The sequence below is a fragment of the Neodiprion pinetum genome, chromosome 7, assembly GCF_021155775.2.
Source record: "Neodiprion pinetum isolate iyNeoPine1 chromosome 7, iyNeoPine1.2, whole genome shotgun sequence".
Classification (NCBI taxonomy): Eukaryota; Metazoa; Arthropoda; class Insecta; order Hymenoptera; family Diprionidae; genus Neodiprion; species Neodiprion pinetum.
Genome location: NC_060238.1, coordinates 20050013 through 20077096, shown reverse-complemented (window position 1 = coordinate 20077096; position 27084 = coordinate 20050013). Strand labels below are relative to the sequence as shown.

General features: G+C 37.8%; 1 protein-coding gene across 1 annotated transcript in view; it reads right to left on the bottom strand.

Annotated features, from left to right (window-relative positions):
* Positions 1–25106, bottom strand: part of LOC124222849 (irregular chiasm C-roughest protein) — an 89762-nt gene extending 64656 nt beyond the window's left edge. Inside the window, exon 1 of the mRNA XM_046634229.2 lies at positions 23046–25106. Coding sequence (XP_046490185.1) covers positions 23046–23158 — 113 coding nt within the window. The 5' untranslated portion in view covers positions 23159–25106. The remainder of the gene's footprint in view (positions 1–23045) is intronic.
* Positions 25107–27084: the final 1978 nt, after the last annotated feature.

The window sequence follows — 27084 nt, the reverse complement described above, 5'->3', positions numbered from 1 at the left end:
CGCGGAGAAAGACGACACGGGACGGTCGAAGAGAAAAAGGCAGATGAAGAGGAAAAGGAAGAAGAAAGTAAGAGTGGAATAATGCGTATAAGCCTGATATAAGCCGACACGGTTGGTTGACACAATGCCGAGAAGAAAAGGCTCAAATTCACTTATTGTTAGAAAGCGTTGAATTACAAGCGTACACAATTCGCACGTATCCATCCTTGTTTTTAGATATTATGTGCCTAAATATACAAATTGCGTGCATAATATATTCCACGCCAACTCGACCGACTTTGAAAATATTTCAAGTTCTAAAACGACGCTACAACGAATCGGGAAAAACAAATTGTTACAACTATGTTTATGTTAAAAGAAGAAACAAAAAAAAAAAAAAAGAAAAAAAACATAATCGTGGTTCAAAGTTTGTAAAGTTGATGTAACGATGCACCGAGAAAAAAAAAAAAAAAAAACAGAGTACCTTTCAAAGTGAGAACAATCGTAAAAAAAAAAAAATCTTGCGCCAATTCCAAGAGGTCAAGGGTAAAACCCAAGTCGAATCGGCGTGGAATGCCCCATGTACAAACGAATTGTGTGAAATTACCCGTATTTAAATGTCAACGAAATAAAATTGTTTCTCAAATACCGTATCTTTGTAAAATTCGAAATCTAGAAATTTCTTTCAAACCATTTTTTTTTTTTTTTTCAGAGGAAGAAGAAGAAAAAACAAAAATAGAAGAAGATTTGGCTCGGAAAAACTTCAACCCCGAAGAATCGGACAAAAATACACGTACCGCGGAGTGAGAAGATAAAGAAAAAGAAAAAAGAAAAAAGGAAAAAACGATTCTTGGTGACTGCGAGAAAAAACAAATCCAAGTTGGCGGATGTCAGTGACGCAAAAAGAAATGAAAAGAATATACATGTGTATATATATATATATATACATATATATGGGTCAAATTACCGAGATCGTCAGGGTTAATACCCGTGACGCTACATATACATACATATATACACACCAAATCCATACCTACCCCTGCAATAGTGAAAAGGCGGCTGAGGGTTGCAAGCGTCGCGGGTCGCGTTAGCTTTAGTCTGGCTAAAATCAATGACGGGGGTGCCGCGAAGGGTGGCGTGGGGGCTTTGGGGGGCGATGCTCGAAAAGTACCAACTAGGGTATAAATTTTCACCCGCAGGCACGAGGTCAAGGCCTCGTTTTCCCATATATAATATATATGTGTGTATATATAGGTATAACGCACAGTCAATCTACGTACCGGACGCTAATCGCTGATAACTCCGACTACAGATACAAGGTAATTTTATCATCGAAGCTCAAAGGCAGCGGCTTAACTTTTCGTTTCAAATTAAGGCATAATCTCAAGCCCGATGATTCTCATGCGGCATCTTGACGAGAGAAAACAAAATTGCCGATCTTTTAACGGATTTGAACTATTTATTTTTTTTTTTTTTTGTTTTTTTACCGTTTCATTTTTCCAGAGTTTGCTTCAATTTTCAATATATATACATATATAAGTGAACAAAAAAAAACACGGATGTCAGTTGTAAGTAATACGAAAATTCGAACTTCAACTGAATGATGAAAATCGTTGTGAAAATGTGACCAAAAATTCAAGTTAATATGAAGAAAGAGAGAAAAAAAAAAAGAAAGTTGAATGTGTTGATAAAATAGACGAAAATTGGTGTATAATGGAACCGGTGTAAAAATGATGAAAGTGAAGGATAAAAGTTTTGACTGATTTGATTTTGAGGATGCTGAAAAATAAATGAGAAGAAAAAAAAAATCAAATCCATCGCGAACTCGGTCGTCTTGAAATCTTTGGAAGTTGGAAAATACGATTTCTGAGAATTTTAAAAAAAAGGGTCCTTTTTCAAAATCACTTTAAACATTTGATTAAATAATTGATCGCTCGAAAAAAAAAAAAAAAACATCAAAATCTTGAAAATATTCAGAGTACTGTTTCAGAGTTAGGAAAATCGTAGAAAATTTTTTCAAACAAAATCAGAAACGATGAGGATCAAACGTTGGTCGGATTCGTATCGATAATTCCTTCCCACATGTAATACCCTCGGTACACAAAATATCCGCGCGCGTTCAATTTTTGTCATAAAGTTACCCGCGGCATGTGAATAAAAAAAAAAAAAAAAAAGAAAAGAAAAGAAGAGGAAAGAAAAAAAAAAATAACTAAAGAATGAAAAACTATTCGTAAAGCTGACTATTGAAACCTGTCGCTGTGACAACCATTTTATACCTACAGGTTGTATACGTTACCACACAGGTGCATTTTTTGTTTTTAATTTTTTTTTTTTTTTTGTTGTTCGTCGGGCATCGAACGACGCTGAATGCGATGCAACGGAAAAATGTAAAAACAGGTGTTGTAACGTATACACACCGCCTTGCGATAGATCCGTGCGTATAGTTTCGATGTCGAGTCATCTTTGTTACAGGAATATATATATATATATATGAAATATCGTGCGTATATAAAGGGTGTAAGGTATAATATTGTATGCACATATATACATATATAGATACGCGTTGTACGCATGATAAAAAAATTATACATACAGACCGCATATTTAATTTATGTCACGTCGTCGCCGGGGGGGGGGGGGGGGGGGGCGTTTTCGAGGGTACGATTTCAAAGGGGCAAGGGGGGAAGGGCGTGTAATACGTAAAGTAGGCATCGTATATAAATATATACCCAATGCCGAGTTACGTTACGTATAATGTGTGCATAGTGTATATAGAGACATCTCGAGAAAAAAAAAACTAGAGAAAAAAAAAAAAAAAAAAAACGGGATGAATTTATGCGTGGCGCGACGTTAGTGCCGGAAGGAAAGCCGAGAATAAAGGGGAAAAAGAGAATATATATATATATATATATATATGTATTGCCTCAATGAAAGAGAAGTAAGAGAAGTGAAAAGAGAGGAGACTGTCACGATTTGAGTGTAAAAGAGAAGACGGAGGGTGGCAAGAAGAGGTGAAAGGAAAGAAAGGGGGTGGGGGAGGGGGAAGAGTAAAAAGAGGAGAGAGTGGTAAAAAAAAAAAAAAAAATTTAGTCACGTCAATATTTGGTTAGCTGGAATTTCAAATTTCCTTTGGGGTTTACGTCGCGGGCGCCGCCTCTCTCTCTCTCTCTCTCTCTCTCTCTCTCTCTCTCTCTCTCTCTCTCTCTCTCTCTCTCTCTTTCTCTCTCTCGTTACTCCTTCTCTCTCTCTCTATCTTCTTTTTCTTGCTGTCGCGTTTCGGAGTCACGATGATGATCGATATGAGTGAAATGTTTGATTTTTATCACCACCGTGGGAAAAATTGTATATACGTATACGTTGGAGTGTTGAAGAAGTGTTGGAAAAAAAAAAAAAAAAAGGAAGAAGTTTCCGATTTTCAACCGTTGAACCACCGTAAAAAGTTTGTTTGGCTCAAAAGAAAGATTCTGTAAAAGGGGTGAGCGTTGCATTTTATGAGATTGAATCAATAATGAAAAAATCGTGAGATGCAATTTTCAAAAATCAACCGGAGTCTTAACATTATGATTTAAACGTTACCCAAAAAAAAAAGCGTATCGAAGAAATGACAAGATGTTTGCCAGAAAAGGAAGAAGACCATGTCCGTTTGAAATGTTTTCCAAGTAAAAATCGAATCAGAAAAATTTTTTTCGCAAACTTTTCCAGCGTCGTCAACAGATAGAAACGCGTAGCGGTGTAAGTTGGTAAGGGAGTTAGGGTAGGTAGAGATGGGAAGGAAAAGGAGGAAGACTCCCCAAGGTTTTCGTCCTCTTGAGTGGTAGCATGAGGCAAGTGAAACGGACGACTTCTTGCGGCGGTTTTGGGGGATGGTGGGCCCGTAACTCTTAGCCTATTGCCGTCCACCGCCAAGCATTTTCCCAACGAGGCCTGTCACCAGAAATATGCGACCGCTGGGTCATATTAAGCCCCCCCCCCCAAAGCTACTCTCTCTCTATCCCTCTCTCTCACACTCCTTCTCACTCTTTCTCTCCGAGCGTCTTCCGACGTCATTCATCTTCCCCGACCTTTCCTCCTTCATTTGTAATTCCTCTGTAGTATGGGACTGTTATACAAGTATCCTGTACCCCACCACCACCACCACCACCACCACCACCACCACCACCACCACCACCACCACCACCACCACCACCACCACCACCACCACCAACACCGCCACCCCTCCTCCCCTTACCAGTCAGCCGTCTTGAAAGAACCTAACCTTCTTCGTCAGGTAAGACGGGAATGACGGAAAGTAGTCGGTGTTGCTTGCTAATTCACCGTCCCGGCTGCCAATTCAATTCGTAAACCGATACTCCGTGTCGTTTGTTGATTTCAATTCGGACCATTGACCTAACCTGTATCAATTTAATTGTAGATAACCTTGCCCCATGACCTGAGATAACCTGATTCGAGTTAAACCCAACCCAACCTGATCTAATTTGATTTAATCTGAGGTTTAAATTGCTGCTCGAAAAATGGTATTTCCTGTATTTAAATGAACTCGTTACGTTCCGAATGATTTTTTCCTCATACGTGCGTGGTATATATGTACGTGTATATATATGTATACACGTTGTGTGATTTCCGGATGTAAGCGACCCTCATTTCCGGAACACGGAATCAGGTACCAGCCGCACGATTTAAAGATTAGAGTGGAAGCGATGCTTTTGGTAAAGAAAAATGAAAGTGGGTCAAGTTTAGCGTAGCGGGCCGCGGTCAAATATTATTGGGATAAATGATTCAACGGCGAGTGCGACAAGATTCCTTGCAAAAAATCAAGGATAAATGTTCTTTGCGCGGAAATCGTAGGATGGATAGTTTTCGAGTTGGAGAGCTTTTAAGTTGAAGAACCGCGGAACGACGTGAAGTTGGACAAAAGAGCGTCGCGCGCCCCGCCTCACGGGTCGTCTGCTAGAGGAGCGAGGCCACGATTGGTCCAATTCGAAGCTTCGATAACTCTCTAACGGTACGTCTCTCGATATTCGTGTAAAGGAAGTTTCTAATCAATTTTAAGCGTAGAATCCGCGTGCCGAATACGGCAATCTTCCGATCTGAAATAACCGACGAAACACGTTAACCCCGAATGAAAATTAAAATTTAATAACGTCGTTAAATCTAACCGAACGTACGGGGGATGGGTTAAAATTCTATGCGTCAGAATTTTCGAAGATTTATCGTAAGGAGAGGGTAGATAAGAGAAAGGGGATGAATACTCAAGGGTGGATGAAACGGTGAGTGCCTGGCAGAAGGCACGCGGAGAATCCTACTACCTCAAGGTCGAGCCAATTAGACATTTAATTACGACGGCAAAGGAGATGCGAGGAGAAGAGGGGAGGAGGTGACGGGATTGAGAGCGGCAAGACGCTTCTGGATAGAAACTTTGCTTCGTCCTCCCCTGCCCCCGAACTCGGATTGCGAATTTGCGACGTACGTGTGTCCGTGTGTTAGGTAGTCACCTTTTCGTGTATGTGCGCATTGAGAATTCATACCTTTGCTTCCCTGTCACAGAAATGTCAAAATCTTAACCACCCACCACCACCACCACCACCGACGGCGAAGATAATTATCTCTACAAATTTCAAGATTAACCTCCCTTCCTTGTGACCTCTGAGAAGTTTGATGGAAATTAATGTTCGTCTTAAAATGACAATTTTGCCTACCACGTTTGTACCACGCGTGAATTTATGTAGGTTGTACGTTTCCGTACTGAAATTAAAACGACTATTTTACAATTCACGTGTAACGTAGCTTTTACTGCCAGTTTGTTTAAACTAGCTTTTGTGTTTCCAAGATTTACAGAAATTTTTCCCAAACGAAATGAAACAAAGAGTAATCGTATTTGTCACGATTTTTCTCCTTTACACATTATAAACTCGAAACTTTCATAATTTTCTATTACATTCTTCCGTGAAATGCAGAATTTTATTTATAAACTTATGGAAAAATATTTTCACAAGATATTTTATATACGCGAAGAAGATTCAAAGACATTTGAAATTACGAGTATTAAAAGATACCAAAAAAAAAAATAAAAAATCAGTTTTCACCCCAACGGTGAATCGATAATAAATGATCTGCGGGAGAAACTGTAATTTGATTTGACGAGCGATGAAATCGATGTAAAAAGAAAGCAAGAAAAAAATACTTCAACAAGTGATTATTTATCACAAGCAGCCCATCGCTACGCAATTCATACACCAAGTTAAAACGAACAGTGGTGAATAAAAAAAAAAACAATATAAAATGTTGTCAAGGTTGTGAGATGTAATAAAATAACCGTTCAACCTTCATTACGGAAAAAATAATAAAATTCGAAACTGACAATGAGCAGAACCTTACATAGATAGTATTTTCAATAATGTTATTCTAAACGATGTTCAAGTATATTTTATATCTATATGTTATACGTATACGTATATATATATATATAACTTTAAACCCGAAGAGAAAACTGTAATATCGTTTGACGATAAATTGTATCAAATTTTATTCGATAAAACAGATCTTCTTCTTCTCTCCACGTAACCGTTGTTCAATTCTATTTGTATGTTATTCTAGAAATTCCTTGAAATTGAACACCTTTCCCCCCCCCATTCCCAAGAGAAGAGATACATTTTTACGCATATAGTGGTCGTCATACGACAGCTAGATAAATGTATTCGAATTATGTCAAATGCCTGTTTTTTTTTTTATTTTTTCACACACCTCATAGCTACGGTTTTATTGTTATTAAAATGTCATCCTCGTCTTAAGAATCTAAATCGATTTTTAAATCATATCGCGGATGAACAGCGTTGAACATAATTTTATTTTCTCTATTTGTGGAATTAATTATTAATTTCTATAATAATGAGAAATTTTTTTTTTTTTTTTTTTTACACATTCTGAATAATTATTAACCGCGAAAGGGAAAAATATTCTCAAACGAAGGTTGCTTAATATTTGACATCGTCAATGCGATAGTTTGTAACAAGATTTGATCGAAGGAAACTGTTTCGAAGAAGATAAAGAAACAGAATGACAAACGGAAAGAATGCGTGATAAAATTGTCGCTGAGAATGTCCGGCGAGAGTTGTAAAATTAATTGTGGGATGTGGAATTAACTCGTCATTTCCCCTCCAACAAGTGCCGACTTCCGTCAAGTGTAATAAATGAAAAGGAAACTAACGAACAGTGAAACGTGAACTTGCAGTGAATGAGAATAGGTAAATATAGCAATAGGTATACTTGAAAAAAAAAAAAAAAAAAAGAATAAAGATTCGCTCGTTATTTACTTATTTTCTCCAACAAATACACACTCATATATATGTCTGAAAAATTGTTAATTAAATCGTCATTAAGGGGAAATTCCGGTGAAATTTCTGTGACCACCGAGTTTTTCGTTTTCCAAATTACTAAAAAAATATGTCATCGAAAATTCCTTCCAACGAGAATTACGTCAGAGGTGTTGTTACACGCGGTGGAGAAAAAAAAAAAAGAAAAGAAAAAAAATAAAAATTATGCTCAAGAAACTTTGAGCAGAAAATTTTCAGCCCACCGTTGCCGAGTCTTGTTGGAAGTTCGGTAACTTGAAAAACGAAAAAAAAAAGAGCGTTCACTACACTTTTGGCAATGATCGCCGTTTGGGTCCATCGGTTGCGGAAAAAAAAAAAAAAAAAAAAAAAACCACGAATCATTTCAAAGAAAAGAAAGTACAACGAGAAAAATAAATTGCACAAAAGAAAAGGGCGTAAAAAAAAATTTGAAAAAAAAAAGAAAAAGAAAAGAAAACATAGAAAGAAGTAAACAAGGATGAAAATCAAAGAATCGCATGTCCGTGAAGAGGAAAATTAGCTGCGGGATGCAAATTGGCTGCTGATTCGTATTCGCGAGCGTAAAGTAACTAGATAATCCGACCGATTATTAGCGCTTTCAATATGCAAATCGCTTGGCGCGTTTCGGTAAACAGAACGGGTCGATGGGGGTTCGCGGATATAAACGCGCGAAGGTGAAGGATGAAAAAAGAAGTATGATGAGAGAAGTTTGGAGGGGTCGTCGCGCTGATGGCGCGGGCGCCACCCTCGAAGGTTTTAAAAAAAAAACTCTCTCAAGTTCAAGAGACTACGAGATGGTCCGCCTTTTTCCTCTTTTTTTTCTTTCCTTTTTTGTTTTCACGCGGCGTCAAAAATCAACCAAATCCTACAAACGAACGTTGATAAGTGTATAAAAATGCGCGCGAGTCAAGGGTGTGCCAAAAAAAAATAAATAAAAAAGAAAAAAGATTCTTTACAATACCATTATTTTATCTGTTACAAAACCATTGCAAATGTGCCGTGTGTATACAAAACCAGAAAAAGAATTAGAAATCTAAGATAAAAGGAAGCGTGCATAATAATATGACGATCACTGCGAACTAAAATTTGTCGCTGTTAAAATTGATTGAAAAAAAAAAATTTACAAACGCCTACAAAAGATGGTGGAGAAGGTAAGAAAATAAAAACAAAAGGGTATGAGAAAAACAGAAAACGTGAGAAAAAAAGGACATCTCACATTCTCCGAATGTTTAAATTAAATGACCCGAGAAAATTTTTCGTCCGTTGGACGAATTTGTCAAGATTGTGCGCAAAAATTTTTTAAACGCAATTCACGCGAGTGTAAATAATTGAGTTACTATTTGTTTTATTATTTTTTTTTTTTTTTGTTTTAATTTTTAATCCCTACGCAGTTGTTATACGTGAAACATTACACGTGCGTACGAGTAAATAAAATATAACATTCCGATTATGCGATTTCGTGCAAATTCTACCAACATTTGCACGAAAGTTACGAAAAACGGTACACATTTTTTTTTTTTTTTTTTGTTTTAGCAGACATTTTCGCCGCGGCGCACGAAATGTTTGTCGCTGTTGTTGTCGCTGTTGTTTTTACTTTTTCTTTTCGTGTTTTTTTTTTTTTTTTCCACCTAGGTAATTCCAATTTCCCAATGAGTTAAAACACAACGATTTCACATTATCCGCGGTATACAAATATAATTCCCGATACACGAGAATCGCGAGTGTTTTTTTTTCTTTCTTTCTTTCTTTTTTTTTTTTTTATTGCGACTGAAATAAAAACGTCGATTTTGAATTTGAATGAAGATCGATATTTTTACGGTATGTTTCCGTATCATTTCTTTTTTTTTTTTTTTTTTTTATGCCCCCCACAACGAATCCGAACGCCTCGTAAATATCCACGTTTCGGGATTCGAGCTACGCTCAATCCGTTCGTAATATACATATATACATCATATTACAATATATGTATTTATATATGTATGTATAATATATATATATATTGTAACAGTGCTGGCAATTCGCAGGGTCGTGAAAACGGAATTGAAGCATGCGTGTGTTTGTGGGTGCAGGATTGGAGCTTATACCGAAGAGCCACAACTTTAACCCCGAAATTGTTTCTCATACTTGTACCGATTCGTATTGCATCTAGTAATATACCATAGCGAGAGTTTGTACGACACGTGAACGTTACGTGACATTCATGCACCTATATTATTATCATCCGATGATGCGATAAATGTTATATACAATTCATAGTATAGTCTATTTTCGACGATGCGATTTAAACAATAACATCAACGATATCCTTCCGACTTAAAAGGTTCTATCTGTTCTTCAATATCATAATTCTGCGTGTGCTGATGTATAAAAATGTTGTAGAAAAAAGTATTCCTACCATTATTGGAAGTAATAATAATAGGTGAAAGAAAATTAGATGATGAAAAAAAAAAGCAACGCGAATCAAGCCTGATTTTATTTCTTCTTCTGTTGCTTTCAATTGTCAAACTCACTTGAGTCAATTGTTGATAAATTTTTCCGAATTGTCGGCACCAGCTATAATCTAACACGGGCCAAGATTTCGATTCTGTTGAGCCGTACGGGAGGCAAGTGAAAAAAAAATAAAAAAAAGAAACAAAGCCGCGGAACGGGAAGAAAAAAAAAAAATCAAAATTGACGCACTCGAGTACAATGAACGTAGAAAAAAAAAAAAATAAAATATAAAACAGAAGAAACACAATAGATCATACAGATACAAAAATAAAACTGACAATGAATAACGCGGTAAGATTTTAGGATTTGAAACTGAACGGGGTGTGTAATAAAAAAGCGAGTGACACAAAAAAACGGGGTCGTTACATTTCTCTCGCGTTCCTTCTTTGATTCGTCCTTTTTTTTTTGTTTTTTTTCGTTTTGTTTTTTTTTTCTCGCCCGAACGAAAAGAAGAGAGGGAAAAAAATAAGAACTGGAATTGTTCGTGGTTTTTTTTTTTTTTTGTTTTCGTTTTTTCTTTTTTGCCCGTAGTAATTTCGAAGCGAATGAATGGAACGTTTTTGTTTTTTTTTTTCTCTACTATCATCCACCACGCCTCGCGCTCTAATTCGGTGTTCCTCTTCTCTTCTATTCTCAGGCCCCCGCCTTTTATTCCTCACCGCCTCAAACGAAAGAAATGAAATATAATATTCCGGCACGACCAACCCCGGCTGCATATATCCCCGTTCCATTTCACCAAATCCCCGGTTTTTCTCACCCACCCTTACGCGCAGACCGGCAGCAGCAGCAGCAGCAGCAGCAGCAACACACGCAACGCAACGTAACGACCCTTCCGCCGCAACCGCGAATGGACGAGAACCCGGCGAATCCGACGGGAATACGAAAAGAGAGGGTGTGTGTGGGGGGGGGGGGGGGGGGGGGGGGGAGGGGGAGAGAGAGAGAGAGCCGGTTGATGAAAAAAAGGGATGAACGGAATAAAATAAAAAATAAAAAAAAAAAAAGAGGGAAGGAAAATACCAAGCAGGCGAAAATTAGGAAGCGAAAAAAACTGTGAAAAGGGGTGGAAAATCGAGTGGCAGGGGTCAACGGAAAGTAGGGAGGGTATGGCGTAAATGGTGAATATGTATACAGATGTGTGGAACGAGAAAGAAGAAAGGGATGGAGTGAGAGAGAGAGAGAGAGAGAGAAAACAGGAACGGAAATCTTGATAAATCACTGGTCGTTCTGTCGGGTTGAAGAGGAACGATGAAAAAAAAAGTACATATATTTTCAAAGGAACAGAGTTGAACAAAAAAAGGAAAAAAAAAAAAAGGAAGAGTTCCCCTATTTTGCCACCCCTGATTCGGCTTTTAAAGAATGGAGAGAAAAAAAAAGTGTGCGGCAGGTATCATCCCTTAAAACACATGATCAATTAGGTGCCATTCTCGTTGTTTTATTTATTTTTCCGGTTTTTTCGTTTCTTTTTCTTTCCAGAACGAGGTTGGAGTTGGTAACGTTACTTGAACGATGCATTTTCATGGAAAAAAAAAAAAAAACAGCAACATTCAAATTCTTGAAAATATAACGACGTTCCGAGCTGCAGACTTAAGGTCGTGTAGTACTTCTACCTTTACCGATCGAGCAAACTCAAACTTATTCTTCTTATATTAAATAAACAAACGAACGAAAAAAGATATGAATAACTTTTCCAAACTCCGTTACAAAAGAGCGATGCACCGTTGAAATTTCAATCCCTTCCGTTCGTATGTTTATTTAATACAGGAAGAAAAAAATTGCGATTTTGCTCGGTCGGTAAGGGTAGGAATACCACATGACCTTAACCCTCATTTCACTTGAAAATAAATCGAATGATGAACGGTGCCGATTCGTTAACATTGATTTCACGCGATTTCCACTCATTTCCATCTCATCGTGTGAATTTCAACGATATCAATCTCGTTTTTTCAACCATTATTTCACTCTCATCCGATTTACTTTCATACGCAATTCCGTCAAGAAAGCTTATAAATTTTTCAACACTTCCTTGAGTTATCGGCCCCTCGTATACATACATATATACATAAATATATACGTATAATTTATTTTTGATCCCTGCAAAACAACAACCTACATAACCAACGCCGTCTAAGACCCTAAACCGGCGATCCATAAGGTATGTATGAAGGTACGAGCAAGAAAGGAGTAGAAGAAGGGCGGGAGGGGGAGGGGGGGGGGGGGAGAAACATCAAAATAAATCAAGTTTCGCGGGTTGTGTGTGGCGCATGCATGCGCAGCATGTGGGGAAGAAAAGAAGGCGGAAGGACTGACCAAATTTCACCTTCTGGGTTGTGTTTTAATGCCTCCAATTCCTCGCCGACTACATATATATATATATATATATATATATATATATATATATATATATATATATATATATATATATATATATATATATAGAAAGGTATAAGGAAGCAAAAAAGGAATCCCTTTATCCAAGAGGCTTTTTCTCTTCCCCCGAAACGCGTTGTTCGTTAAATTTCCATTTTCGTAATTTTTTTTTTTTTTTTCTTGTCCCCTGTCGCAGAACTTTTATCCAACAAATATTTTTCACCTCTTTAAAATATCAAGTACTCACAGTACCATGTACGCTTGAATTCTACATTCATAGTCATTCATTTTTACGAACGTCGTCGGTTATATTTTCTATGACATATAAGTCAATATTTTCGTATTATTTTTGTCGTTACAAACATGTGTAAATTGTTGTTGCTGTTGTGAAATTACTATCAGTGCGGATGGCAAGTTTGATTATCTTCACCGCGTGGTAAATCGATTGTCAAACTTCGTAGTCTGTGTGCAATAAATATAAACAAGTAAAGGGAGAAGAGGAAAGTGAAAATAGGAAGGTAACGTAAGTCGTTGGATTTGCAGAAAAGAAAAGAAAAGTAAAATAAATAGAAAGGAGGGCAAGAAAATAAGAGGAGATGATTTTCCGGGGAAAGTTTTACATGCTCTTGTTTCATGTATCAGGGATTATAACTTGATGCATGTAAACTTTTTCCCTCTTTCGATTACCCTAAACTTTCATCTCTCACCTCCTCGTTTCACCTAATTTTCCTAATCCTTGGCTCGAGAGACTCGCTTCGCATCGAGGTGTTGCAATTAGTTTCAAAGTGCGACAGCCTTCTTCAACGACGCGGCTTGCCGACTTTGATATATTGCAAGAGATTATCTCTAACTGTCGGATAATCGTTGCGTCGCATTTACCGCTTGGATATATTAAGTTATGCGTATATATATATACATACATATATATGCTGAAAATGAAGAAAATGAAAAATTAGAAGAAAAGGAAAAAGAAGCAGAATCCTCAGAAGTAAGAAATTAGTTACACCGTATACCGTAATAACGCTCCTGATTAAAAAATGTAATTTTACTCGATTCAATTTCAATTCTCATTCATTTTGCTTTTCATTTTATTTTCGAATCTTTTATTCTTCCATATTTCAAACTAGCAACGAATGTTTATTCGACCCGATTCGTGTCACGACACGCGATAAAATCTGTGCGATTAAAATACGAGGAAATTATTTATAATTTTCTCCTCTGTTGCGTTATATCCCCATTGAAGGGGATTGAATAAAAAGAGACGATTACGAAAAGCGATTTGAAGAATTGCGATCGCCTTTCCGGAGTCGGAGAAAAACGATATGTGAAATAAAAATGGGAAACAGATGCGAGAGGTTATCGTCGTCAGGGTTGAACGTCGTTCGTTTTGTCGTGAAACGTTCTATACACGTACAACCAACGACCGCTTTTAGCGATATTAAAAGCTTAGAGATCAAGTAGGTAACGTGTACATCCGTGAAGTGGTGGAGTTAGAAAAAAAAAAAAAAAATGCAGGGTGAGTCATACATACTATGAAACGTAATCGCGTTTAAATAATATATCACATTCCACTTATTGCAATAACTTTTCACGTTACCACAATTACAATGATTTCTCAGTTACTACAATTAAAATGATTTTCCAGTTACTGCAAATTACAATAAATTTTCATTTACTGCACTAACTTCTAACGTTAGTAAAATTACACTGATTTCCCAGTTACTTCAACTTGCAGCAACTTTCCACTTACCGCAACAATTTCCCAGTTACTACAATTAAAATGATTTTCCAGTTATTACAAGTTACAATAACTTTCCACTTACTGCACTAACTTCTAACGTTAGTAAAATTACACTGATTTCCCAGTTACTTCAACTTGCAGCAACTTTCCACTTACTGCAACAATTTCCCAGTTACTACAATTAAACTAATTTCCCAGTTACTACAATTAAAATGATTTTCCAGTTATTACAAGTTACAATAACTTTCCACTTACTGCACTAACTTCTAACGTTAGTAAAATTACACTGATTTCCCAGTTACTTCAACTTGCAGCAACTTTCCACTTACTGCAACAATTTCCCAGTTACTACAATTAAACTAATTTCCCAGTTACTACAATTAAAATGATTTTCCAGTTATTACAAGTTACAATAACTTTCCACTTACTGCACTAACTTCTAACGTTAGTAAAATTACACTGATTTCCCAGTTACTTCAACTTGCAGCAACTTTCCACTTACCGCAACAATTTCCCAGTTACTACAATTAAAATGATTTTCCAGTTATTACAAGTTACAATAACTTTCCACTTACTGCACTAACTTCTAACGTTAGTAAAATTACACTGATTTCCCAGTTACTTCAACTTGCAGCAACTTTCCACTTACTGCAACAATTTCCCAGTTACTACAATTAAAATGATTTCCCAGTTACCACAACTTACAATAAATTTTCATCTACCGCAATAAATTCCCAGTTACTGTAATTAAAATAACTTTCCATATGACTAACAATAAAATATTTTTCTAATTAATTACTGTTGAAAAAAAAAAAGAAAAGAAAAGAAAAGAAAAAAAGAAAACCAAATCCCTCCATCTATCAGTCCATCTCTCTCGGTTTAAGTTCACTCACTCGCCGGGTAGCTCGCTCAGTGAAGGAAGGTTGGTTCGCGAGGTAACAGAAACGAGGGGCGAAATTTTATTTACTTTCCGGGAATCGATAGGGGGCGCGAACCCCCGGACGAAGCGAGCAAGCAAGCAAGCAGCACCAGCAGCAAGGGGGGGAGAAACGACGGCACCGCGAAAGCGCCGCGACGCCGACGTCGACGTCGGTCGTAACGTAGTCGTCGGGTACGTCGCGTCCCTCTTTTGTTCCGACACAGAGGCATCCACCTTCCTCTCCCTCCCTCCCTCTCTCTCTCTCTCTCTCTCTCTCTCTCTCATCTCCTTCTCTCTTTCTCCGTCCTTCTACTCGGTCGGTTTCTTGGCCTCGTATAGATGCCGCGGAACGCTGCTCAGCCATTCGCTCGGTGAATCAAATCAAATTCACCGGCCCGGCGCCCCGATAGACACATTATTTATCCAAACAAGCATACACACAAGTACGTACACGAGTTTCGTTCGGGTCCCTCGACGCCGCGTCGCAGTTTATGCTCCTTATGCGTTTATACGCGCAAGTTACGCACGCCTGTGTATTTTTTACCTATACACGTACATAAATATGCCGCACGTAGCGTGTCGCGGCACGTAAATCGTGCTGGTCGTACATGACGTTGTGACGTGTATTGGGAGAGAGAATAAAAAAAAATAAAAAAAAAACGTACCAAAAGATTCGAGGGGTGAATTCAGGGCCGATTTACTTCGAACCTGACCTAACCCGCAGCGGAATTGTTATTACGGTACAGCGTACGATCAATCCTTCCAAAAGCATCTCTTGTGCGAAAATTTTGCGCCGAGTACATTAACGTGCAAACTGGCAAGTAAATTTCACTCTGGAACGTGGAAAGTATCAGCGTGAAAATTTACGTTCCGATAAGTACCGGCAACGATAAGTGTCGTGGGGAAAAAAATTTTAACCAAAAGGAGTGAAATCAAAATCCTTACTCCCTGGTACATAATTTCTGCGAAAAAATTTACTGAGAAAAATTTCATTTGTTATAGTAGCTAGAAACATTCGCGATGTAGTTGATGCAAATTTTCGAGGTTAGAATCTTAAATGATTGAGAGGTGGTGACTCGGAAAGGTTTTGAGGCATTTGTTACTGGGTCGGAAAGTTGATTCTTCAACGAACGGTCGGAATTTAATGCTTATGCTCTTTGAGAATTCAAACGTACACATTTTGCGTAAGTTGGCCGGCCTGCGTCGCAGACAAGAATATCGCTGCGTGAAGATTTCGCCGACCAATGAGATTTAATTATTTCGCGCATGCGCGGTTGATTTTCAAGTTTCAAGAGATTGTCCCGGTATATAAAGTATTTGACTAAACTTTCCACATTCATTCATAAAATAACCGCAATCAATAAATATCGTCAAACAAAATTCGCCTAATTTTTTTTGTTATTGTATCAAAAAAATTACCGCTTTTCCAAAATAACAAATCCACACTACTGATATGGATTCGCTTCGACTAAATATCGTATAAACGTTAACTTGAAGCCCACATCCGTATAACCCGTATACAATTCATGCGTAATTCTTACACGATTTTTTCTACCCAACTTTAATCCTCCAAACAAGTCTTAAAGGTTCCATTTAGGTATAAAAATAAGCCTGTTAAAATTTCACCCCCTAATACCAACACATTAAGAGTTTGCGCATCGCACTTTTCTATATTCCATAACAATAATATCGAAAAAATGATTTTTGCTACTTCTCATTTTTATAACTAGCTAACGAAGCGTCGCAAAGAAAATTCACCGAAATACTTTTTTAGATAACAGAGAGCTCTTGAAAAAAGTTCTCTTACACCATTCCACCATAAATCTACACTTTCAAAAGTTACTTAACGTCTTTCAAATAACTTTTGCAATAGTGAATTTATCAGAAAATAGTAACAGATCTTTACAATATATATATATATATATATAATATTTTCGCCGTGTAGATCAAAAGCTTCCGTTCATGGTAATAAAATAGTGCGTCGGTCACGTTATTTTTTTTTTTTTTTCAAATTTTTAACCAACTTTACGGGATGCGCGACCGCCGATCTTGATATCACAGAAGAAAGAAAGAAAGAAACAGCACTTTTACAGTATTAATGACTGCTCTTGTACCAACGCAACGCAACGACGACGAGGACGACGTTAATCGCGATCGTCGACGTTCAGTCTAGGACGACGACATCGAGGACGTTGCAGGAGCATCTATATAATCAGCAACAACAGCGGACCTAAAGGCTAATAACCCTGCGGCAGTTATCTAACATGAACAGCATCGACTTCTCGGTACAACGAGGTAAAACAACAACAACAACAACAACAACAACAACAACAACAACAACAACAACAACAACAACAACAACAACAACAACAACAACAACAACAACAACAACGACGACAACAACATCATCTCATCATACCACGCGATTATAACGTACCTATGCCTACGTTTATATGTATGGTGCATTCCACGCCAACTCAACCTGGGTCTGACAATTGATATATATATATATATATATATGGTCCTTATTCAGGGTGTTGACGAATTTTTGGCAGACCATCCCCAAAATCAACTTCAAATAATTCGAAAACAATCGCCTAATTTTTTCAGACTTTTACATCGAATCTAAGATGGTCCGCATTGTGATCGAAGTTTCTTGTGGAAATTAACATGGGTAAAACTTTTTCTCTCCGTATATATTTTATTGCAAGAGTGATAATGTTCCAAATAATCTGTAACCGCGAGGATTTGGTGAGAATTAGTGCTACTGTCTGGGAAAAAATAGACATCGTCGTACGAGGCAATCTAGACGAATTGCACAACCTCGAAACCCGACTTTTTTTTTTTATTCAGAGGAAGTGCAATTCGTCTAGATTGCCTCGTACGATGATGTGTATTTTTTTTTCATACAGCGTCGCCAACGCCGGCTGAAACCTCGCAGTTGCAGATTGTTTTTGGAACATTATTACTTTCACGATAAAATATATAGTGCGAAAAAAAGTTTTTCTCACGTCATTTCCATAAGAAACTTCGATCACAATCCGGGCTATCTCAGACTTGCTGTGAGAATCTGAAAAAATTTGGCGACTCTTTTCAAATGATTTGAAATTGATTTCGGTGATGGGGCGGTGAAAATTCGTCAACACCCTAAACAAGGACCACCCTAGTATATAATATACACACATACTCTGACGCTAGTAATTTTACAAACCAAAATATAAGCCGCGCGTCGCGTTAAAGCGTAGCTGATAATTAGAATTTCACTTCACCGCGAGTTGAGGCAAGGAAAAATAAAAAATAAAAAATAAAAAATACCGACCATCGGTTTCAGACACCCCCGTCAACCTTATCTTCTTGCGTCATAATGTACGCATCCTGCACGTCAATATCGTACATATAATACATGTATATGTACAGTAGTACGTATACGTCACGGACCATTTACGCCTGCTACGCGTGGTATGCAACCCGACACGCGTCACTGATGCCTGTCTGACTGACTGACTGACGATCCGATATTTCAGAATGAAAAACGATTGGAAAGAGTCGTTGAGGGGGGGAAGGTGGGTGGGCGAACAAAGAGAGTAGACGAAAAGAAGCCGATGGGGTAAAACTGGGATGGGTATCCAATACCATCTTACACACTTGTTACACGTAAATTATGTATAACATATACACACACACACACGCGAGGAGAAGATTCATCGATCAATGCATGATCGCCGATTCGAACGTGACGAATGTCCGTTGTTCTGTTTTCAAGGATCCGTCGATAAAAAAGAAAATTGTAAAATAAGGTCGAGACAAACCCGTGTAAGTCGTATTAGTCGATGCCAATCGTCTGGAATTCAATTAAAACTGTACCTTGTTTTTTTACCTAACCCCTGAGGTTGAGAATTGAAACGAAGAAGAGGAAGAGAGAAAAAAAAAAAAAAAGACAAGGTATTTCAAACAATAGAATTTCAACTGGAAATAACCGATTACTTTTAAGGAATTTCAAAGCTAATTACGTTCCGTCGTATCGCGTCGTTGCGCGTGTTTCATCCTCGTCTCGCGGTAGCGGCAAGAAAAAATAAATAAATAAATAAATAAGTAAGTGAATAAACAAATAAATAAGCGCAATCGTTCGTCAGATTTATTTCCAATTTTTAATTTCTTTTCTTCTATTTGGATATTCGATTTTTATGTCATTGTATAATAACGTAAATAAAATTGTAATCATGGATAAAAAAAAAAAAATTTACTTCACGACACTGCCATATCAACAGGTTTAAAGTGCGTGCGCAATTTACGAATCATCGACGTTGAAACAATGATTCCGCACTCAAGTTTCAAGAAGCTCATTTCATTTTTGCGTTTCAATGAACTGGAGAAAAAAAAAAGAAAAAAAAACAAAGACAACAACGTCTTACGCGGTTTCTTTTTATTTATCTATTTTCCTTTTATTGTTGTTGTTGTTGTTATTATTATTATTATTAATATGCTTTACAAAATTACTCGTCATCCGCACTGTTGGAAATGATTCGTGAATTTACTACACATTTACTTACCATTGAAAATTGACAAATTTCGTTTGATGCGAATAAAAATGATCGATTTGAGCGAAAGATTGTAAGAGAAACTGCAATAGAGTAATTTGAATTTACAATATTGTGTTGGTAAATTTAATGTATTGTTTTGTAAATTGAATAAACAGCGAACGTATACACGGTGAATTCACTGTTACGTAACCGAATAAAACATCGAATACGTTTCCGTACAAAAATAATTTTAACAATGTATTTTTATTACGTATCGCTGCGATTCGAAGCGGACCGACGAATAAAATATATCGCCGTTCCTATCTATCGGGCATAATCGATCGTTAGACACACAATTTATGTATAAATAATTTACACCATGATCGAAAATGATTCGAACCGTTCGATCGGTTGATTTATTCGACTTTTTGACCGTCGGTGTATCGTTTATTCAACATCGCTTTAATAATTTAACGTACAATTTTGAAGTCTGCGTGCTTGAATCAGGGTTGTTGGTGCGAGCGAAATGAAAAATAATTGAAAAAAGTTTGGGGTCTCTTTTTTTTTTAGTTGTTTTTTCCCCAAATCAACGAATACAACAGACACGTGAAAGTCTTCTTTCACCGGCTTGTATCTTTCTATTTCTATTTTTAATAAATAAAAGTTGCCGAAGAGAGAGAGAGAGGGAGAGAGAGATTTTTGTCGTTTAAGGAGAGAAACTCTTGACAATGAGAAAGGAATTGCATTCCGGTTCGTCAAGTAGATACCTAACCCCAACTTGAACCCTCGGCTAACCGTCGTTGGATTTAATTGTAATTAAATCACCTGCATCACCTCATCTCCGTCTATAATTCACTTCTTCGATTCCCTCTATCCATATCTCGCTACCTCCTTTCTTTCTCTTTCTCGGTTTTTCTCTCTTCAAAATGCATTGATGGGCTCGTCTAGCGTAAATACCGTTTCTCATACGTTGTTTGGATATTTTTTTTTTTTTTTTTTAAACGAACCATTGAAACCAAGTTTCTCATCATTTTCACATTACATATATATATATATATATATTGACATTCGAACAAACTTTGTGCATTTTTCAGAAACGAAATAGTTAATTTAACCTAACGTATATCGCCTGATAGGAAGGTGTGTTTAAAAAAACAAAAAAAAAAACAAAAAAAAAAAAAAAAAACGCTTCGGTAGTTTTCGTTTTACGAAAAAGTTTTCAAGTTTCCGTCACTTTTTCCATTTGTTTAGCTCGTAAAAGAAAAACAGGTATAACAAGGATGCTGTAAAAATTTGAGCAGGATCGGTTTAGTGCTTTTTAAAATATCGTGTCTACACTGTTTATTTTTTTATTTTTATTTTTTTTTCACACACGTTCCTACGTCGGGCGGTTATTTACTATTTCGTCTCGAAAATATCGACAAAGTTTGTTTAAATGTCAATAAATAAATATAATGTGAAAATTATGACAAATTTTATTTCAACGGTTAGTCTTGAAAACAATAACCAAAGGAGCTTTAAAAAAAAAAAAACAACCGAAACATATTTTCTAATAATTCAAACTTTATACCGCGTGTATGTACGATATTAATTTGTACAAGCATTTTTTATTCAATAAATAAATGCAGCAGCAGCGTACCATTGATACAGTTTAAGAGACGAGATGCCCGTTAGTGGAATTTACGTTCCGTGTAACAAACTCGCGTTATCGACCCCTCGGCCAACCTGACCTGACCTACATTATCATCGTTTAGTTATTCGATTTAGTCGTCTTATTTAACGCGGTATATTCTTCACTTATCCTCCCTCGATTGTAACACGTGTGAAAAACCTACCGTGGAATGATGTTAATTTTTTTTTTAATTTTACAATTCATTACTACCGCATCAGGTTTTTTCATCTCTCACACAGTCTATGAAGATCAATTATATCGTTTGACGAGTCTGATTGTTTCAACGAATTTTCATTTCAATTGCTTTGTCGATGGAAGATTTGTTCAGAAATTCATATTTCAGGTATACAATTCAGGATGACGATGATGACGACGATGATGACGATGAACAACACCAACCTCATCTTCTGTGTTTTGCGCTTTTTTTTTTTTACAGATTCATTCACTTAATATCCTAAAACTCATTTTCGTCAGTTTTTTTTATCGCGATAGTTGGTCTCGAAAGAACGAAGAGTCGAGACTTTTGCCAATTTTCAAATCAAAGATACAACGTAATTAATTGGCAACTGTACCAAGCTCTGATATTACGTACAACAAAGTCGAGGGGTAAAAAAAAAAAACTATATGGAAACAATGTATGTACCATTAGTGAAGAAAAGATAATTCCGGCGACGACATCAACCGTGACTCGAGTATCAAAAAGTAGAACTTGAAACTATCTTCGAAGAGACCGAAATGTGAGAGGAGAATAATTTCACACGATACGAGGAAATCAAAACAAAAATGTAAAAATTGGCATTTAATGTATGTGTACATATGTATCTGTATGTAATGGTGGTTTCTTTTAAAAACTTTTTCTTTCTCCTTACGTACCCTTCGAAGTTTTTATCCTCAAACGAAGCCTAGTGAACCGGAACTAAGATTCTAAAAGAAGACTCATCCGGTTTGAATTCTTCGAACACACTGACCGAAATATATCAAAAACTATGCAAATTGGAAAGCTGTTTTTGGTATCATTTTGCAGATAATCGAATTTTCTATAAAACTAAAAAGTCAAGACTGCCATATACGCAAATGTTCATCTTGTATTCGATACGAACGATACGAAAATGAAACTCAAAAATAACTTTCCAACTTGTATACTTTACGAGATATTTCGGTTCGAGTGTTTGAAAAATTCAAACCGGATGAGTCAAGTTTTACAATTTAGGAATCGAGTTCCGTTTTCACGAGACTTCGTTTGAGGCTGAAAACTAACTTTCGAGGGGTACGTAAAGAAGGGATAAAGAAAAAAAGAAAAAAAAAAAGTTGAATAAAAAAAACCACCCTAGTATCTATAATCCGCGTATAGTAGAAACCTCTTTCAACTATTCATCGTCCTGGTCTAAAGAATTTTGGCTTGTTTCAGGGAGAAACATCGAGCCGTCGGCAATCATTGGGGGAAAAAAAATTCTTGGGGCACGAAATTTACATAACGCGAGAAAAAAGATTTCTAGGGATTTTTTTTTTTGCCACAAAAATCCGAACACGGTAATTGAAGTTCGTAACGTCGACCCAACTTAAAATTGTAAGAAAAATAATGACTACTTCGCAAGTTTAAAACGATCGAAGTGTAGTCAATTGCTCGAGTCGTTACATTAACCTAAAAAATTTCATTAATTTCATTTTGAAAAAGTATCGCGATTACATTCGGATTCGCTACACTACACGAGAATACCATCACAAAATTCTCCACTACAATAAATCACGCACCGCCGCCGAATGCGAGGCAAAGCCAGAAGGATTAAATCAACTTCGGGGATTTCCGCAGACCTCTAGTGACAATAACAGCAGAAAAACGGTGGCGGGTGGGGAAAAAAAAAACAAGATAGAAAAAAAGGAAATCCCTAGGGATCGATATTAAGCAAAGGGCAAATAATCGTTGAGAATCGAAGGTGGAACGAAAACGTCGACGAACTTCACATTGTACGAGAATAAATAAATGTAAATGCGCTAATTGACAACTTGCCTCTGGTTTCTCCGTGCAGGATGAAACGCCGTCGTTGTCGTCGTCCTCTTTCTCCGATTCTCGATAACTTGAACGGGTCGCGCTGCGATTAGCGACATATTCACTTCGTTCATTCAAAGACACCGAGGGTGCGAGAGAAAGAAAAAAAACCCACTCTCGAATATCACGAAATCACCACCAATCCAAAACAGAAAGAAGATTGCAGGTAGCGCGGTTTGTTGAATCTTCGGAACAACACTCACAGAATCACCACCGAAACCGTTGCGGCATTGTCGTTGTCGTTTATCGCGCAATGGCAACAACGATCGTTTCTCATCTTTTTTGCGAGGTTCACTTTTTTTTGTTATTCTTTTTTTTTTCAATCTTTTACTTCGAAATTGAATTTTTATCGCATCAATCCGCGAGTCGTGTATTAATAAAGGCGTTTTATTTTATTTCTTTATTCACCGCAACGATTGTTTTCCGTTCATCGAAACAATCGGCCAACTTCACTCAGCTCGAATTCAAACGCGCGCGTTTCGAATTTCAACGTTCACACGCGAAAAACACCGTCACTCGGCGAAAACACGAAAGAAAGAAAGGAAGTAAAAGAAAAGAAAAAAAAACACACACAGACACACAACTCCCAATAATTCCGCAGGGAGTTTCTTCGCTTCGTTTCTGTTTCGTATTTCACACTGTATCGCCGAAGTTGGTCGGGGACGGACTGATCGAAACAATCTGCCTATATAGGTTAATCCGTTCCGTTTATCTATTTTGTCGTTGTTTAGCAACAGGTTATAGTAATAATGATAATATCAAATACGATAATGATAAAATTCAATCTACAGATTTAACGAAGATGAAACACAATAGGTATAATATCGAATTAACAACGATAATTACAGCGAATAGAAGCGAATATCGTCAAGGCAAAACACACACCGACTTTTCCTTCTCAAGAACTTGTATATTTTACTTAACAGAACGTTCTTCTTCGCTGTACCCTCCCATTCGCGGGATATCATTAGTGTTTCGTTTGTTTTTCCGTTTCGTCTTTGCGTAATTAATCAAATCCGTAGCCAACTTCTTCTTGTTCTTATCACTATTATTATTTTTATTTTCATCACTTGTGCTGCATAAACGATGAATTTCACCGGAGATGTATATATATATATATATAAATTTTACGACGATGAAGAGGAAAAAAAATAGTACCGAAGAAAGAACACACTATGATCAAACACACCGCTATGTATCGAATGAACACGAATGAACACAAGAATAACTCTGCATCAAAACTGTGTTGCGACGATGAAAAAAGAATCGAAATAACCGAAACAGCTGCCGATCGATCAATCCGATGAATTCTCTAAGAGTGGGGATGATTGGACGGTGCATGGAGTAAAAAAAAGCCGGCGTTAGAAAAGCCCCGGGCGATGAACGGTCGTCGATGATGATTCGCTAGTTAAAATCTCGTCGTCGTCGTCGACGTTGTTGAAGGTGAAAAAGGATTCCCCGTTGCTCATATCGAAGACGACAAAGCCGGCTCGAGTCCGAAAGCGTCAGCTCTCAACTCTTCCGGCCTATAAAGGTAAGCAGAAAAATTCGAATATCGAACGTCGAACGCGAGTCATGGGAGCAGAACGACCGCTACCCTCTGTCCCGTAGACGAATCGCACTTAGCTTGAAATATCAACAACATCACACACAGTTGCACAATATCTTCATGCGGTGCGTAATCGTTAGTAATCCGTGCAGATGCAGGTGAAGACAATTTTGAACAACACGCACTCGTCACGTCACAGTCATCACTTGGCTGCTCTGTTTGTTTCTACACGTACTTCGTGTGGTTTTAAGAAAACAGCAAAAAATAACGATTCCTGCCCCCCCCCACCACCGCCACCAACTACCGCCAAATGGTCAGAAAAACATTCGAAACTGTAACGATAATTAAACACGATCGCGCAACAACACGACGAATTATCACCCAACTTACTCCTGATTGTCTACTTCTCCGTCCGCACGCATTCGCGTTACGCTTGAAATTATACGCGCGCCGCGATGCACCTTTCTCTCGACGTACGTACGTCGCGTTGCACCGCAGGTACGAGACTGACGTTCGCCGAGCGAGCCCCCCCCCAGACGACCCAGTCAACCGCCCCCCCTCCCACCTCCGCGCTGCCGCCCGGCCGCAGTCGTGGGGATCGAGTGGGGGGGGGGGGGGGGGGGCAACGGGCGCGACACACGCGCGAGATCGGAGTGGGGAGTGGGTCGCGTGGCGGTCGAGGTGGAGGGGGGACGCGCATGCGCCGAGCTCGCGACTGGCTCATATAGCTTCGAGAGCGAAGCGAACGGTCGTGCAGCGGCGATCCGCGTCGCGTCTCGTCGTTTTCAGTCGCATGTAGGCGGCCGGAGGATTATTTATGCTTACACTCTTTCTCTCTCTCTTTCTCTCTGTCGCTCGCTCTCGCTCTCCGCGCGTTCAACGATCAAGATAATAGGAGGTTTTACAAGGGGGGGGGGGGGGGGGTAAGCAATTACACGATCGCTTTGCCGATTCTGTTCTAGATGTTTTAAGCTGCCTCTGCTTGTTGCTGCTGCTGCTGCTGCTGCTGTTTGCTGCACCCGCAGAAACCGCCCGAAGAGATCGTTTTTTTTTTTTTTTTTTCAACGAAGGGGAAAGACGCGTGTGTCGTGACAAAAAGGATGACGATTTGTGGAAAAATTTTATGTACAATTGATCCTTTCGAAAATTTTTATTTTTTTTTAGGTTATGTCATTGTAAGTTTAACCGTTCGAGAACGTACCGGGTTAATCCGATTGTGAGACCCGTATCTTTTTCTTCTATAACGGTAATTGTTGAGATAATTTCTCTTCGTCCAAAATTTTTTTCTCAGATATTTATGACTGATATGTTTATACTTCTGAACCGCGCTATATTATATTCTAAGAGACAGTGAAAGTATAACACTGAATTTTTTCAGGTACATACATCGGCTTCGTAGGTACATTTGAAACGATATCGCATCAAAAATTGGACAGGGTCACTTTGACCAATATTGTTCTCCATGATCGAAAAAATAGTTGGGTTGAGCGAAGAAATTCGAGCATTTTTTTTTTTTTTTTTTTCGATCGAAAATATTTCATCATCGGTAATTAGAAATTGATTTATTGACGCGAAAACGTTCGCGCGATGATTTTGGCGTGTAAGTCTAGCGTCCGTTGTAGGGATTCATCGGTAATATAAAAAAATCAAATTGTACGGTTTCTTCTTCTTTTTCTTCTTCTTAAAAAAAAAAAAAAGAAAAATTCCTAAAAATCATCTACTCTTCAGCGCGTCACACGAGTCTCCCCCCCCCCCCCCCCCCCCCCTTATCGGCAATTTTTGTCGGGGAAGGAGAAATGGGGGTTAGTTTATTTTTTTCGTTGTCGCAGCATTTTTGTTTTTTTTTTTTCAAACCACACTACACGAACGCGTCGTCCACGAGGCTGAGGTTTCTATATACCTGCGTGGATCCGTGTATATATATGGGTATACCTATGTACATACCTGGAACACCTTATTTCGCGGAAACATAACGTGTTGGATGTAATATCCCGTGATCGGTCGGTTTTATGGTGGAATATTACTGACCGTACACGCAACCTGCTGAGCTCACGGCTTCCGCTATTTTAGACTTGTTTTTTTTTGTTTTTTTTTTTTTTTTTTTTTTTTACCTTAGGGGTGTAATAATAACGTTGAAATGTCGTAGAATCCTGAGAATTTTTAAGGGATTTTCATGTCTCTTGGTAAAACCTTGTGCGACCGTGTATAGGTAAAATTTCGGTTACTTTCACATCGAGCTTTACAGAATTAATCTTGAACTACTGTATTCTAGTTAAAATATGTTTTGAATATCTGTGACAGTTTTCTCCATCCTAAGCCTCTGTAAATAGTGTACATTATCCTTAACTGTCTTATAATTTGGAAAATTTGATATAGCCTAAACCCAATCTTATAAAACATACCTACAAGTCGACAAAGCTTGAACAAACGACGAATAAATAATAACATCCC